Source organism: Musca autumnalis, unplaced genomic scaffold (assembly GCF_047663935.1).
Source record: "Musca autumnalis isolate F117 unplaced genomic scaffold, ASM4766393v1 scaffold_1, whole genome shotgun sequence".
NCBI lineage: Eukaryota > Metazoa > Arthropoda > Insecta > Diptera > Muscidae > Musca > Musca autumnalis.
The window spans coordinates 129,137,323-129,155,203 of NW_027411644.1; the positions used below are offsets into that span (position 1 = coordinate 129,137,323).

The following is a 17,881-nucleotide window of genomic DNA, read 5'->3' on the forward strand; positions in this document are numbered from 1 at the left end:
GTTTAATCAGAAATCGAATAGCATTGTAAAAAACCTGTTTAGATTCAACGTTTTTTACCTATGGTTTTTCCTTTACGCGGTCGTAACTACCACGTAAATTAAATTTTTTTGCTAAATTTTTGAACTTTGTACAAAAACAACTAACTTAATCCAGCAATAGACATAGTTACTGGTAAACTACAATAGTTCGCGTATTATAATAGTGCAAACCTTGGCTTCATGGAAACTAAAAAATTTTGACTTTTCCTCATATATAGATTTTTGGGAAATTCTCATAATTTTATTACTACATAATATTAAGGACAAATTCGAATTAATCAAATAAATAAAATGGATATTAAAACCTAAATAATTTTTACTTTCTAAATTTATCAACACAAAATGCGAAATATAGGTATGCACCTCATATATATATATCGAAGAATTATCAAAAGCAACAAAATCTAATTGGTAAAAGCTTTTCAAACTCTCTTTTGTACTGTTCTTATGATTTACAGGGGGTTGCCATAATTTGTTGTATACCCTTTTCTAATAAAATGATTATTCCGCCATGCTAGAGTTATTAAAAACTACTCTCAGTTGAGTGGTCCTACTATCCGATTTTAAAATGCAATGATTTGGTAAGTAATAACTCGGACCACACGTATATTCATCAATCTCTTCCATATGAACTAAAGCCATGTACTCAATGATAAATTCAACATATTTAGATTTAACCTCTCTTATAAATTGACTCAGAGCTACTTGCTGATTTGGGCGAATTAAAGGGCAATTATCCTTAAAGGGCAGATCTACAATATATCTCCCTACTGAATTTATTTTTGTCGTAGAGCGAAATATTTCCTCACATCATTTATCCTTTTCAGATCTGACTCGACTACGATGAATTTCCTTCAGATCCCAACATTTCGACAAATATTTATCTAGAGAGACATTCGTCATACACTTGTACACCAAGACTGAACTTTTGCCACTGAAGGACCAGTTACTATGCGGACAAATATGGTCACTTGAGCAACTAACGATTCCATCTTGTAAGAAAGAAGTCTAAACTTAAATAACAGCATTTTACCCCCAAAAGATTTTTTCTCTAAAATATATCGCAGACACTTATAGACATTAACATGTTTTCTGCTAATTTCATAAATTGTACGGTAATACAAAGGCACATTTATAGAAGGTAGAAGCGACAATCAGCTGTATTTCTACTCTTTTCTGTAAATTGGGGTTTCAAGATGTGATGGGTCTACTCATGAAATTTAAAAATTCGAAATTTTCATCCCGAAAATACTTCGTTTCATTTCAAACGTGTAAAAAGGACCCACGATAGTTCTGAATGCTTTATATTACATTTTGATGCAAATTTGTACTATTTTAGAGGATTTTCAAAATGTTTATGTTACTCCTGAGACAATTATAAATAAAAATAAACAACAATGTTGTTTTTATAAATTTTTTAGTTGTATAAATGTGCCTTGTGTAAGGCACACACCTATTCCCTCGGGGTGTATGTAACCTTTTGTCCTATCATTTTTTGGGTTTTGTAAAATTTACAGCTATTTGTATTATGGACAGCTATTTGTATTATTTGTTGTTTTAAATATTGTTTATTAGTGAGAAGAAATAAAACTGTGTAGTTGGAATTTCATAAAAAGCGTTACTTACACTAAAACCCTTATGGGGTGTATGTAATCTTTAGTCCCTAACTGTAAGTCAATTAAATAAATTGCATTACCTGTACTACTTTCTCATGTATTCACTGTACGTATTTTTTGTTTTCCTGTTTTTCCTGGTAAACTATAATAGTTCGCATATATTAATAGTGCAAATCTTAGCTTTACCCTAATTATTTTTTTACGTTTGATTGCTTATGCTGGAGTATTCCCCAATGGCTTTACTTCATTTATTACCCTCTATTACAGAGAGTAATGTTTTTCAAAACTAACTGACAGTGTTGCAAAATTTTACTGATCGCTACCAATATCATGATTTCATACCGGCGAACGGAACTATCAATTGGCTTTTCAGCTTTTTGAAATTATGCCTTTGTTAACGAAAACCCGAACTCTTTAAGTGTCTAGTATTCTCAAATAAATGAGAAACACACTCACTTTTCGGCTTTTCCAAAAAACATCAGAACAAAAATATTTGCAAACAACTATCAGCACGTATCAATTAAGAACTCATCGAGTTCTGTATGTTGAAAAACATCATCACAGTTACCTGTGAGTGATTGTTGTTGGAATTTATTACAAACTCCCTTGCGCGTGCCATTCGCTGTTTTTGTTTATTTTTTTATTGTTGAAGATTCAATCTCATTTTATTGCTTAAGCTGGAGTATTCGCAAAATGGCTTTATTTCATTTATTACCCTCTATTACAGAGAGCAATGTTTTTCAAAACGAACTGACTTACTGATCGCTACCAATATCATGATTTCATCCCGGCGAAGGGAGTTGTAAATTGGCTTTTCAGCTTTTTGAAATGATGCCTTTTTGCGAAAACCCGAACTCTTTAAGTGTCTAGTATTCTCAAATACATGAGAACCACACTCACTTTTCGGCTTTTCCAAAAAACATCAGAACAAAAATATTTGCAAACAACTATCAGCACGTATCAACTAAGAACTCATCGAGGTCTGTAAGTTGAAAAACATCATCACAGTTGCCTGTGAGTGATTGTTGTTGAAATTTATTACAAACCCCTTGCGCCATTCGCTGTTTTTTTGTTTATTGTTGAAGATTCAATCTCATTTGATTGCTTAAGCTGGAGTATTCCCCCATGGCTTTACTTCATTTGTTACCCTCTATTACAGAGAGTAATGTTTTTCAAAACGAACTGACAGTGTTGCAAAATTTTACTGATCGCTACCAATATCATGATTTCATCCCGGCGGAGAGAATTACCAATTGGCTTTTCAGCTTTTTGAAATGGTGTCTTTTTTAGCGAAAACCCGAACTCTTTAAGTGTTTAGTATTATCAAATAAATGAGAACCACACTGACTTTTCGGCATTTCCAAAAAACATCAGAACAAAAATATTTGCAAACAACAATCAGCACGTATCAACTAAGAACTCATCGAGGTCTCTAAGTTGAAAAACATCATCACAGTTGCCTGTGAGTGATTGTTGTTGGAATTTATTACTTGCTTGTGCCATTCGCTGTTTTTTGTTTATTTTGTTTTTTTTTTACTTTTACTTATATATGCATATATACTAATTTTATTGAATATATAATTTACTAATTATGAATATCTCTTTCAGGACCTACCACTGCCCCGAAACATATCACAAGGTGTTATAATTAGCAATCATTCACTGGTACTACAAGGTGTTAGTAGAACTACTGCCGGAAACTTTTCTTGCGTCGGATTCAACAGCGAGGGAGAAGGAACAAGTCCTCCTTTTTTACTTAATATTTTATGTAAGTGTTATGCATTCATTAAGCAATACAAAACTATTTTGACATTGTCTTATTTAAAAGCAAGTAAGAACGGCGTTGAGTTCATCTAAACCGGGCCAAAATAATTTTTTTTAAATTATCGGGCTTGTTGTCTTTAGCAATACTATAGCCTCAAACTAGTATCTGATACACAGACAACATAAGTAATATTTATTTTGGGCATCAGAATCGATAAAATATAGAAAATTTTACATAAATTCTGGAACTCTGGTCGGTATCAGGTAAAATGTTCGGAGTCGAACCAAGTAAGCTGTTGCAAAAATCTTCCAAATAATGTTCTCTAAAATTCTTATTTCATGTTGTTTCAGCGGTATTTTGTATTATATCTTTTACAACACTTGTTTCAAAAACAGTGAACATGAACAGTTTATTCTTGCATTTGGGATTTCACCACATTAATGACATATTTATTAAATTGTCGTTAAAAATATACTAAAAACAACGTGATAGAAGCATTTTACAACAATGGCATGTTCCGAAGAGAGAGACAGTTTTGGCGCGAAATGTATACAAAATATGGAATTTTTAGATATATCGGCACCTCCAAATAATAGTATGCTAAGTCTAAAAAGTGAGTTTTGCAGGAGAAGCTTTCAAAGTTTGGATATTTTTTTGAACTTCAGTACTATGCTAAGTCAATATTTGTTTATAACTTCTGTTCGGATTGACCGATCACTACCAAAATTAGACAGAATTTAAGTTAAAGGTCGTTCGACACCTCCAAACAATAGTTTGCTAATTCTGAAAAGCGAGTTTTGCAGGAGAAGCTCTCAAAGTTTGGAAATTTTTTTGAACTTCATTACTATGCTAAGTAAATATTTGTTTATAACTTCTGTTCGGATTGTCCGATCATTACCAAAATTTGACAGAATTTAAGTTAAAGGACGTTAAATATAAAAATGTAAAGAACTTGAAAACATGCTAAGTCGACTTAGCATACTATTGTTTGGAGGCGTCGATATTATAAAATTTACAATAGTTTTGGTCAACACTATAAACGCGTGTTGTAAAGTTTATTCAGTAAAATAAGAATCCAAAAGGGATCGACGTTTTCAAGAAAATTTAATTTATTGTTTCAAAGATGAATTATCGGAATTCTTTAATATCTCCTTGCAACGCCTATTCTGCTTCAACCACCACTTTTATATTTAGCGCTTCACAAAAAAACACATGAGAAAAACAAAAGCAAAAAACTACATTGCATTTTAAAAGAAGATATCACCATAAAAAAAGTTAACACCAACAGTTTTAACATAATAAAGAATTCAATAGATTTAATAACACTGTGAACAAAAATTCTAGTATATTAAGAATCCCGGAGGAAAGATCCGCCGTAAGTCGAACTTCCGACTTATGGCGTGATGAAGTTTCTGCTGAGGACCCTGTAAGGCATTTGAAATTAGCGTTATATCTTTGTTAACTGTTGTTTTAGCTTATTTATGAGATGACATCTCTTCACATCGAATGAGGATTATTTTCGTAAAGCATTTCGACCTTCTAACTCGCTGCCTTCAATGTCCTTTTCGACCCTTATTTTAAGAACCGCTATAAAAGTATCACAAGATAACGTTTTTCAGCTTCGAAATGTTCTGCAAAAATGTCACTCATAAAATTTTAGGTACGACTCTCATTGACAATAATCGATTTTATTGCGTTTTCATGGTCATTTTTGACATTAACCCTGTTTTGGCTCCGTTTGTGCTCTAAACGCCATAATTTCTGGTTAAAAAGCCTTCTTATAAAGAAAACCCCGCTAAATAAATAAAATAGTACACACTGTGTACTAAATAAAATAGTACACACTGTGTACTAAATAAAATAGTACACCCTGTGTGAAATAAAACTCCTAAAAGCATAGTGGGATTCTTTGTGAAACTAGAATTGGTGTTTAAATTATTCACAAACAAACCACAATAACATAAGAGAACTTGGTACAACAACGAAAAAAAAAAACAAACCAAAAAACACGAGAAAAATTGTTGAGAGTGAGAGTGTCAATTGAAAATAAAGTAAACGTCAAATCAGCAATTACATACTGCAAAAGCTTTGTTGCAAATATAAAGATCTGTTAGTAACAGAAACGATCTAAATCAATAAATCTTAAATTGCGCTTGAAAGTGGGCAACACCATAGCAAGTAAATTGTAATATAAACAAGTCAAGCAACACCCTTAATCAATAACACATAAACAACAATACATTAGTAACGAGAATAAAAATACATTATGTTTGAACAAAATGAAGCTGATATTACACAAAATAATATGCAGATTGAATACGACACCGAAAATACAGTCACGCGAGCACCGAAGCGAGATCGTTTTATAAAACACAGTAAACGTCTTATGGAGCAATTTAATAGCTTGTCAAAGAAACGGAAAATCGCATCCTCAACGAATTGGATAAGAGAATAGGTGAGCTTAGAACCGATTTCTGTGTACTTAAATCCGGCTTAAATAGTGTCACAGATCGTGTTTCAAACCTTAAACGAGTCTCTGAAAATTTGACTGAAATGAAATCGGAGCGTAAAGAACTAAGAATACAGCTTCTAAAGTAAGAAAACTCACACGTTGCTTGCGAAATTCGTGTCAACGGTATACCTTATAATACTGATGAGAATCTGCTAGAAGTATTCGGAAATACATATTTGCAGTTCCATTAACGCAGTTGCTGCTTGTGTCAGATCCGTTCATCGGCTGAAAAATCGAAACAACACCAAAGAAGTGAACTCCCACGATAGTGTCATAATTGTTAAATTTTTGTCGCCATATGACAAAAAATTTTTCCTTAAAACATTAAAGAGCTACAAAAAAATGAATATTAGAAAACTCCTGTTAAGTTCCATTGGGTTCAGATCGAAAGGGCAATTTTACATTAACGACAACATATCTAACACCAATTACCAGCTTCTAAGAGATGGCATTCACTTAAAAAAGGGGACTTATACAAGCAGCATACACTTATCGTGGGCTTGTGTACATAAAATCTGATAGCAGCAATGAACCTATTTGTGTATACCACCCCAATATTATTGATACATTTCGAAATGCGAGAGAGGATTTACGCACTGAACCACAGATTTAGATATAAGCATTATATGCCCAAGAGGATTGTTTTTGATATAGCCCATTTTCTGTCTGTATAATTACCATGATCATTACCTTATTTATTTATTTAATGTAAATATAGCACAATGAGAATATAAAATTTTTATGAGTGGTACAAAGGACATTTCTTGAAGAACAATGTTTATGAAAATATTATTATTACAAGAAAAATGATAATTAAATAATGACAATTAATGAAGTGTTGTTGTTGACATATTAAAAATCAACAGGGAGAACAAATACCCAAATTAAGAATAAAATATTAAGTTTGAAAATCGTTTGTACTGAGATATTTTTGTAAATCATGTTTTAATTACTGGTTGTTGCTTATAGTCTGTATATAAGGCGGTAGACAATTCCAAAGACGGATGGTTGGTATGAAGAATTGTTTCTCCGATTTGGAGCTTTTGAATTTAAATTGTATAATTTTCTTCCTCTATTGGACTGTGTCAATTGTATGCGTTTAATTAGGTATGACGGCTATTACTTGGTTAGAACTTTGTGCAAAAATATGAGACTCCTATATTTACGAGGGCAGTTCGGAAACTTCTTAGCCTAGCACAAAAAGCGCGGTATAAACAGAAAAAAGTTAAGTGTTTTGGAAACTTCCATCTCTGTTATGAACACATGTTAAATTTTGTTTCGATCTGGCAACTCCTTCATAAAGAAGGAAAAAACAATGGAAAAATTAGAAATGCGTCCTGTCATTAAATATTTACATAAAAAAGTTTATCGGGACAAGAAATTCATAATGATATGGTGAATGTGTTAGGTGAAAGTGCTCCTTCATATGCAACAGTAAAAAATTGGGTTGCTGAATTTAAACGTGGTCGTACAAGCATTGAAAATGAACCACGTAGTGGACGTCCAAAAACAGCAACAACAACAGAAATTGTAGCCAAAGTGCATGATATGGTATTAAATGATCGACGAATAAAATTGCGTGAAATTGCTAATATCATGGCCATCTCAAATGATCGAGTCCATTTAATTTTGCTTGAAGAACTACAGATGAAAAGCTTTCTGCAAGATGGGTTGTTAACAGTCGATCAAAAACGCATAAGAATGAACATTTCTCAAGCTTGTTTGAATCGTTTTAAGCGAAATAAAATGGATTTTAAAAGTCGTTTCATAACTGTTGATGAGACATGGATCCACCACTATACTCCAGAGACAAAAGAACAATCCAAACAATGGACTAAAGCAGGAGGAAGTGCCCCAAAGAAGGCAAAAACAATTCAATCGGCTGGTAAGGTTATGGCAACGGTTTTTTGGGAAAGGTATTTTATTGATTGACTATCTGCAAAAGTGTAAAACAATAAATTCAGAGTACTATTGCAACCTTTTGGATCAATTAAATGTACAAATTCGAGAAAAACGTCCTGGCTTACAACACATAAAAATAATTTTTCATCAAGACAACGCACCAGCGCACAAGAGTGTTTTAACTATGGCTAAAATCAACGAATTAAAGTACGAGTTGCTTGACCACCCACCTTATTCTCCTGATTTAGCTCCCAGTGACTTTTACTTGTTCCCAAATCTAAAAAAATTCCTTGCTGGCAACCTTTTTACCACAAATGAAGGTGCAATTACAGTTGTAAACCACTATTTTGAAGACCTTGAGGAAAACTATTTTAATCAAGGGATAGAATTGCTTGAAAAGCGTTGGACTAAGTGTCTTGAAGTTTCAGGAGATTATATTGAAAAATAAAAATATTTTTGAAAAACTAACTATTCTCTTTCATTGATAGGCTAAGAAGTTTCCGAACCGCCCTCGTAAGATAGTTGTCAAACGACATATAGAATATTTTATACGCAAACTCAGAAATCCGATCACTACATTTTTTATTAAATACATATGTATCTTTCAATACTATATTGCATAAAAAAACCTCAGATCCATACAAGAGTGTGGGAATGAGGTATGGCATTGCAAGTAACATGCGAATTTCCATGGGAGTGGTGTTATGCACTGTCGAGAGATTCCGTAAACTTTTCCTGTTGCTATATTTATGTGATTCGACCCCGATAGTTTTTCTTTGAATATCACGCCAAGATTAGAGGCGGAACTGACATATTCAATTACCGAGCCATTAATTTTTAATGTATCGGTATCAGTTGGATTCCTGTTTTTCGCGATGTGAATACATTTTGATTTAGAGGGATATATTTATTTGTAATTTGTTGTTCTCAGCCCAGGTTGAGATATGTTCTAAATCATCATAATATACATAATTATAATTGTTCCACAAACATCCCAGGCGGGATAAGGGAGACTTCTCTCATATCAATGAGTGCACGCAATTCATATTAGCTCAATGATATGGGACGTACAGTTTATCGCCGAGTCCGAAAAGCGTGTCCTAAGACACCACTTGTAGAGAAGTTTTACATGGCTGAAATACTCAGGAAATGTCGCCAACATTACTGAGGGGTATTTTGCCATAGTTGATGTTGCCTAGCCGGGGAATCAAACCCACGACCTTCTGCGTGAAAGGCAGGTGTGCATACCATTGCACCACGATGGCACCCATCATTAATTTTATTTAATGCTATTTGGAAATTCCTCGGGTTGGATCCTAAGTACAATTGTACCTCATCAGCATATATATGCAATTGACAGTGTCTCAACGTGTCTGATAAATCATTAATGTAAATACAAAATAATAAAGGCCCAAAAACTGATCCTTGAGGCACGCAATTTTTTACGAGTAACTCCAAAGATAACTTATTGTTACGCATATGATGCTCAGTTAATAATTTGTTTTTAGAAACATACTCATTTATTTGTTTATAGATCAAAGTTTCCATAACTTTAGATATACATAACTTTAGACAAAATTGACATGGTAGTGGAATAATTTTGGCTTTTTTTCCACGATTCTGGGAAAACAGATTTAAGAAGAATAGTATTTAATATGCATGTTATGTAATTCAATCTCGATGGCAAGATTATTCTTAAAAGCTTTGGATTCATACCGTCCATTCCCTCAGTATTTGAAGAAATATCCTTGAAACTTGTAAATACCTCATCTTGTTGAACACATACACTCCGGTTCATCTGAATATAACCAACCAATTTTGCCTACAAATACCGTTATATCTAACGATAGGAGAGGAATTGAAAATTATATTTTTGTGTTCATATAGAGTATACAGTAGCCGATTTTTTCAAAACCTAACATGTTTCACATATGCGGTACTTTTTTCTCGCTTTATGAGAAAATGTCAAAATATTAGCATGTTTTAATGGTTCACCAGGATAGAACCACCATAAGAATTTGCACAAATCATTTGACAGATGTGGAAAACTTTTACAAACAACAACATATAATTAAAAAGAAAGGCCGTGAGTGTCCATTTCCAACAAATATTAGGCAAAAATGTGTATTGAGACTTTAAATATGAAATGAAAGTCGATGCTTAGAGCTCAAAAAATATTCTTATGAAGAAATCAATAGAAACAATTTACAAAGTCATAATTGTATACTGAATTGGGTTCAATGTGGTGACATGAAGCGTTCGACGATTGGATTTTCTTTATTTTTTGGACCTGTAGATGTCCACAGCCAACGAAACTGCATGGAACCCATCGATTTTCATTCACTTTCCTCAGATAAAATATCTATCATTGAATTGGAAAGGCAGAAATTTGAGTTATTTTTATCATATTTCTAAGGTTTCGGACTTATAAAGCTTTGTACTATTGTTGTAGTCTTGTTGTATTGAACGCAACTCAGTATAAAATTTTGACTTTTAAAATTGTTTCTATCGATTTCTTCATAAGAATATTTTTTGAGATCTAAGCATCGATTTTCATCATATTCCAAGACTCTAATACAATTTTTTGCCCAATATATGTTGGCAATGTGCACTGACGGCCTGTATTTGTAATTATAAATAGTTTTTTTAACTTTTCCAGATCTGACAAAGGGTTTGTGCAAATTCTTATGGTGGTTCTATCCTGGTGAACCATTAAAACATGCCAATATTTTGAAACTTTTTCATAAAGCGAGAAAAAAAGTACCGTTATAACGCACAAGTTAAACATGTTACGTATTGAAAATATCAGCTACTATGTACTCTACCTATCGTAAGATATAACGGTATTTGTGGGCAAAATTGGTTGGTTCTATTCAGATGAACCGGAGTGTATATGCATTCCAAGCTCGTCGGATAACGTCTAAATATAGCCATGGCTTCATTTTTTATATACGAAACATTGTTGATGCTTCAATTTCTTGTCATATCCCTATCTATGACACAATTTGATGTTTCGATAGAGCTTCCAATGGCGTAACCAAGTCAGAACTTTAGCAAATCAATATTTGCCATGTCAATTCACAAATCTTGGTTAATAAATTTGATGAGTTTAAATTCACCTTTGAAAACTCTGACATTGATGTCATATGTATCTCAGAAACCTGGCTCAGGACAGCCTAATATGTCCACAAGGATACTCAATTTTCAGATCTGATATAGAACGTCGCGGAGGAGGCGTAGCATTTTTTAAAAGCTAATGTTAATTCTAAACTGTTACTAAAATCAAGTATAGAAGATGAATTTGAATATTTGTTCATTTAACTAAAAACGTTTAATACAAAAATGTTAATTGGGAGTGTTTACAGACCCAACAACACAATTCATCTTGATGGTTTCCTTACTAGAAACTGTGACCTTGGGTTATAATGAAGTAGATTTTAACTCTAATATAATTGTCGATCAACGTTTAATAAATAATATGTTATCTCTTGGCTCATATGTAACCAACGATAAGAATTCCACTCATAAGAAAACCACTATAAACACACACTTGAACTATTTGTTGTCAACAACCTAACCAACGTTCTGCTTTATGACCAAGTATCAGCTCCCTGTTTTTCAAAACACAATTTAAACGTTATGGCTTTCAAATTTAATATACAAAAGGAATCCCAAAAATTTTCTTTTCGGGACTACAGGAATTTGTACTATATTGACATAGAGTCAACATTTCTTGAAATCAATTGGGATCATTTATATGACCTCGTTTCTGCTGATGAACAAGTAGAATTTCTTTCAGAAAATATACTGGCTCTATATAATAACACTGTTCCAGTCGTTTCTGCTGATGAACAAGTAGAATTTCTTTCAGAAAATATACTGGCTTTATATAATAACACTGTTCCAGTCACAACAAAACGAATCGCTTTTAAAATTTAACCATGGTTCAACTCGTCTATCAAGGCATGTATCAAAGAAAGGGAAATAGCTCACTCTAGGTGGAAGAGATTCAAAACGCCAGAACTTTATGAAGATTTCCTCTTCCTCTGCAAAATCCGATAATCATACAAAATTCACGTCTGCTATAGACTCCAAAAGTAAATGGAAAGCCATAAGTGCAATTGGATTAGGAAAATGTAAGCCTTCTATAACTTGTCATGGGGATGTGGACGAACTTAATAAAACGTTTATCAATACACCCCTCTTGGATACTGACCCTTCCTACTATAGATATAGTTCAGAAACACCAGACGATATAGTTGGGGATGGAAATTTTGAATTTTACTGTGTTACGAATGAGGAAATTCTAGGTTGTTAAAAATCTGTTAAATCTAACGCAATTGGTCCCGAAGAAATTGACCCTAGCTTTGTAAGAATACTACTCCCTCGCACATTACCCAATATTACCTATATCTTCAACTCGATACTTATTTCCAGCATATTTCCAAATCTTTGGAAGCAATTTCAACAATTTTTAAACAAATCGTGGTTGAAAAAGATGTCCCACAGGGATCTATTATAGGTCCACACCTTTTCTCATTATATGCGAACGACCTTCCTGATCAACTGCGACATAGCAAAGTGCACATGTGCAGCTATATTTGAGTACCCTTCTGAACAATATCAGTCAGTGTGCAGAAAATCTTAACATCTTAACGTAACGCGTTATGTATATGGCTTGGGAAAAAGGCAGAATATCACAAAATTCTCCAAATCTCTTTACGGAGTCAATTTCCATACTCTTCTTTAAATCAAATCACTACAATTTCTTCATAAGACCATTATCAAAGGAAAACCGAAGTATCTGCTTAATATACTAACATTTACAAGATCACCTTTTAGGAGAAAGAGTCTGGTGTCTGAAAGGCAATTTTTTTGGCATTATATGCTATTGGAATGCTCTATCATCTGATCTGCAATGCATCAACGATATAACTACTTTTAAAAAAGGCTTGAACAATATTTTTCATAACTTAACACGTTTGGTATGATCACCATCCATTTTCTTTTTTCCTTCTTTTAATTATGTGTTACATAAACATATATTTTTTATTGTAATTCAATTTGGAATGTTTTGATTCATGTTTATATAATTGTTATACCCTATACCACAATGTGAAAAAGGGTATTATAAGTTTGTTTTGGTAAAAATTCATGTAACACCGCGAAATATTCGTCGGAGACCCCCAAAGTGGTATACCATTCTTCATATCTCGACGAGATAAAGCGATTTTGAGATGTGTGTCCGTCCGTCAGTCCGTCCGTCCGTCTGTCCATTATAAATTGTAAACACGCTCCAGGCCGCAATTATGGACCGACCGTCACGAAATTTTGTATGGAGGTCAGGTTCAGATCAGAATAGATCCCTATTCTTATTGGTGATGATCGTGAAATATTTAGCGGGTGAAATGGACCAAAAACATAATATTTATCCGATTTTGTAGCGGCTCTGTAGGTCTCAATAATAGTCCGATCAACGCGTAATTTTAAATAAGGTAAGAGTATATCACAAAGGAGAAGCTTGCAATTTGAGACGGCGATCGGATAATATTTAGAGGGTTAAATGGACCAAAACTTTTGTGTGAAAATTGTGAAAAAATTTAATCTACAGCTTATATCTTAATTCTTGGAAGTGACATTCCGGACAAGTGAGATATACTTGAAAGTGGAACGCTTGACCTTTCAATTGATGCCAATTATGTTGGTGTGCATGATCGAATAACAGAGTTACAGCCTAATATATCCCGTTATTTGTTTGTAGTGTAATAATAAACTCGCTAGAAGTCGCAATTATACATCAATAGTCACGAAATTTTGCACCGGGTAAGAGTATAGGTCGAAAAAGATGCCTACAATTTTGAATGATGATCTGATATTCTTTAGCGGGTGAAATGGACCATTACTTTTGTATGAAAAATATAAAAATTTAATTTTTGTTCGATATTTTAATTCCTTGAGGACATATATATGTATTTCGCAAAGTTCGCCTACATATGGAAAAAAACTACTGACCTTTCCTCTGATGCAAATTGCAATAAAGTTTTTGCTAGATAACGGGCCTACTGCCTAATATATAATGGTTTCTGTGTAGAGAACCACATTTTTATACCATGCTACATATTGTCTCTCCAAAAGTTTATGTAACACCACGAAATATTCGTCCTAGACCCCTTATTTGGTATGCCGAAATGCATATCTCGACGAGATAAAGCGATTTAGCGATGTGTGTCCGTCCATTAAAAATTGTAAACAAGCTTAAGCCCGCAATTATGGACCGATTGTAACAAATTTTTTAAGGAGGTTGGGTTCGGGCCAGAATAGAAATGATTAGTTTTTGGTGAAGGTCGTGATATGTTTAGGGGATGAAATGGACCAAAAACAAAATTTTAACCAATTTTGTAGCGGCTCTGTAGGTCAAAATAATAACCCCCAAAATTTTAAACAAAGTTTGAGTTTATGATGAAGAAGAAGCGTACAAACCAATGTGAAGATCAGATAATACTTAGCGGGTTAAATGGACTGAAACTTTTGTGCGAAATTGGTAAAAATTTCAATAACGTAGCGGTTAAACAACGGAAGTAGTAGTACTACATAAGTGGGTTTCATTACATTTTAGTTTGTGTGAACTAAATTTTCCTTTCCTGCTACAAAAATGTCTTTGTCATGCTAGATAACTTTTTGGTTTTGGTCATAAGTATTAGACATTACATCTCTGATATTTGATAATTAAATTTTCACAATCATTGAAAAGAAGTTCCGTGGAGAGCGATTGTCCAGGGATAGTGGTATAGGGTATCCCATGGTCGGCACTGTCCGACTATAGACTTTTCTTACTTGTTTTTATCATAATATTGTTATTCAAAAACAAGTAAGAAAAGTCTATAGTCGGACAGTGCCGACCATGGGATACCCTATACCACTATCCCTGGACAATCGCTCTCCACGGAACTTCTTTTCAATGATTGTGAAAATTTAATTATCAAATATCAGAAATGTAATGTCTAATACTTATGACCAAAACCAAAAAGTTATCTAGCATGACAAAGACATTTTTGTAGCAGGAAAGGAAAATTTAGTTCACACAAACTAAAATGTAATGAAACCCACTTATGTAGTACTACTACTTCCGTTGTTTAACCGCTACGTTATTGAAATTTTTACCAATTTCGCACAAAAGTTTCAGTCCATTTAACCCGCTAAGTATTATCTGATCTTCACATTGGTTTGTACGCTTCTTCTTCATCATAAACTCAAACTTTGTTTAAAATTTTGGGGGTTATTATTTTGACCTACAGAGCCGCTACAAAATTGGTTAAAATTTTGTTTTTGGTCCATTTCATCCCCTAAACATATCACGACCTTCACCAAAAACTAATCATTTCTATTCTGGCCCGAACCCAACCTCCTTAAAAAATTTGTTACAATCGGTCCATAATTGCGGGCTTAAGCTTGTTTACAATTTTTAATGGACGGACACACATCGCTAAATCGCTTTATCTCGTCGAGATATGCATTTCGGCATACCAAATAAGGGGTCTAGGACGAATATTTCGTGGTGTTACATAAACTTTTGGAGAGACAATATGTAGCATGGTATAAAAATGTGGTTCTCTACACAGAAACCATTATATATTAGGCAGTAGGCCCGTTATCTAGCAAAAACTTTATTGCAATTTGCATCAGAGGAAAGGTCAGTAGTTTTTTTTCCATATGTAGGCGAACTTTGCGAAATACATATATATGTATGTCCTCAAGGAATTAAAATATCGAACAAAAATTAAATTTTTATATTTTTCATACAAAAGTAATGGTCCATTTCACCCGCTAAAGAATATCAGATCATCATTCAAAATTGTAGGCATCTTTTTCGACCTATACTCTTACCCGGTGCAAAATTTCGTGACTATTGATGTATAATTGCGACTTCTAGCGAGTTTATTATTACACTACAAACAAATAACGGGATATATTAGGCTGTAACTCTGTTATTCGATCATGCACACCAACATAATTGGCATCAATTGAAAGGTCAAGCGTTCCACTTTCAAGTATATCTCACTTGTCCGGAATGTCACTTCCAGGAATTAAGATATAAGCTGTAGATTAAATTTTTTCACAATTTTCACACAAAAGTTTTGGTCCATTTAACCCTCTAAATATTATCCGATCGCCGTCTCAAATTGCAAGCTTCTCCTTTGTGTTATACTCTTACCTTATTTAAAATTACGCGTTGATCGGACTATTATTGAGACCTACAGAGCCGCTACAAAATCGGATAAATATTATGTTTTTGGTCCATTTCACCCGCTAAATATTTCACGATCATCACCAATAAGAATAGGGATCTATTCTGATCTGAACCTGACCTCCATACAAAATTTCGTGACGGTCGGTCCATAATTGCGGCCTGGAGCGTGTTTACAATTTATAATGGACAGACGGACGGACGGACGGACGGACTGACGGACGGACACACATCTCAAAATCGCTTTATCTCGTCGAGATATGAAGAATGGTATACCACTTTGGGGGTCTCCGACGAATATTTCGCGGTGTTACATGAATTTCTACCAAAACAAACTTATAATACCCTTTTCCACATTGTGGTATAGGGTATAAAAAATGTAATCCTTACCACTATTATAACATTAAAAATACTGTTAGGGAATTAGGTTTAACTAATCTCCGTGCAGACGTTCTTTTATTCCCCAATACGATTTGCACGAAATAATACAGGGTTCGTTTTGGATTACGATTTTACAATGCGTCTGCTCCGTCGGAAAAGGTCGTAAGTCCACTTTTTTTTGGAAATCGCGTTTTTGTTACAGAATGATAGTACACGTCAAAACACGTCGTATGATACAAAGAAAATGGTAGTATGTCGCGTTTTTCTATATGTTTTGCCGTTGTCGGAAAAGGTCGTAAGTCCACAAAACGTACAAATTTGAGTACGAAAAGGTCGTAAGTCTACAGGAAAATGTATACTTTAAAAGAATACTACAGCTAATGTAGTTCAGATATAATGTTTAACGTCATCCATGGTTGGGGTACAATGCAAAGAACTAGCATACACCTTTGGATGATAATCAGTTGATATTTGGCGGAGCCTTTGGACCAAACTTTTGAACAAAAATGTGATAATTTCTATATTGCAACGAAAATTTACATTTGAAATCTATTTTCCCCTATAAGCGAACTGATTATGAAAGATGGACTTCTGGCCTTTTCATTGATAAAAATTGGGAAGCTGTATGTGTTCAAATACCTCATATATTGAAAAAATTGTAAAAAAACAAGATTTTTACTGTTTTACTGTCGTATATCTTACTTAACTTTATTAACTGGTAACTTGTGGTTTCTCTAGGGACATTTATTCACATAACGAGATTAGTTTGTGTTCTGAATTGAATAAAGTAATACCTTCTAACGGACGGGTAAGTGCAATGTTTATATTATAAAATGATTCTAAAATAATAATTGATTGAAGACATAATGGTTTTTGCTAACAAAGAGCAGTATAAATTTGGAATGGAATTAGACGATGGTGTCATGGGTCTAGCTTCCTATGGTTCCACGGTGATTCTGAAAGCTCCTAAGCCCAGAAAGACATTACATGCTGAAGATTCCGCATGGTTTGCAGACAAAAACAAAAAACCCCAAACGAAGAATAAAAACCAAATTTCAGCCATTTCTGAGGAATATTGAGGCCACACCTTCAAAATACCGGAAATCGGGAGGTACCGTTCTATGGGGGCTATATGAAGGCGTCAATACCAAGCATCCTAGAAGTAATAGAAACTTCTATACCAAATCACTAAGGTCTATCTTTTAAAAGACAGGCAGACGGTCATGGTAATACCGACTTATGGTGGAGGGTATAAAAATATTCAGAAATGTTGGTGTCGATATATTATTTTAACATACCGCCAAATAACTGATGACTTGAGGCATGCCGTGTGTTCCTGTGTTCACCTTCTTAAAATGTAAATTATATACCTGATGAAACTATAGCTATCGATATGTTGCCTTCTAATCTAAACACTTGCT

The 17,881-nt window shown here is 33.8% G+C and overlaps 1 protein-coding gene across 5 annotated transcripts in view; it reads left to right on the forward strand.

The window, feature by feature from the left end:
* Positions 1–17,881, forward strand: part of side-VII (sidestep VII transmembrane protein) — a 1,783,907-nt gene that overhangs the window by 1,043,993 nt on the left and 722,033 nt on the right. For all 5 annotated transcript variants that reach the window (XM_073992696.1, XM_073992713.1, XM_073992706.1 and 2 more), the window contains one exon: positions 3,264–3,423. In XM_073992696.1, coding sequence (XP_073848797.1) covers positions 3,264–3,423 — 160 coding nt within the window. The remainder of the gene's footprint in view (positions 1–3,263; positions 3,424–17,881) is intronic.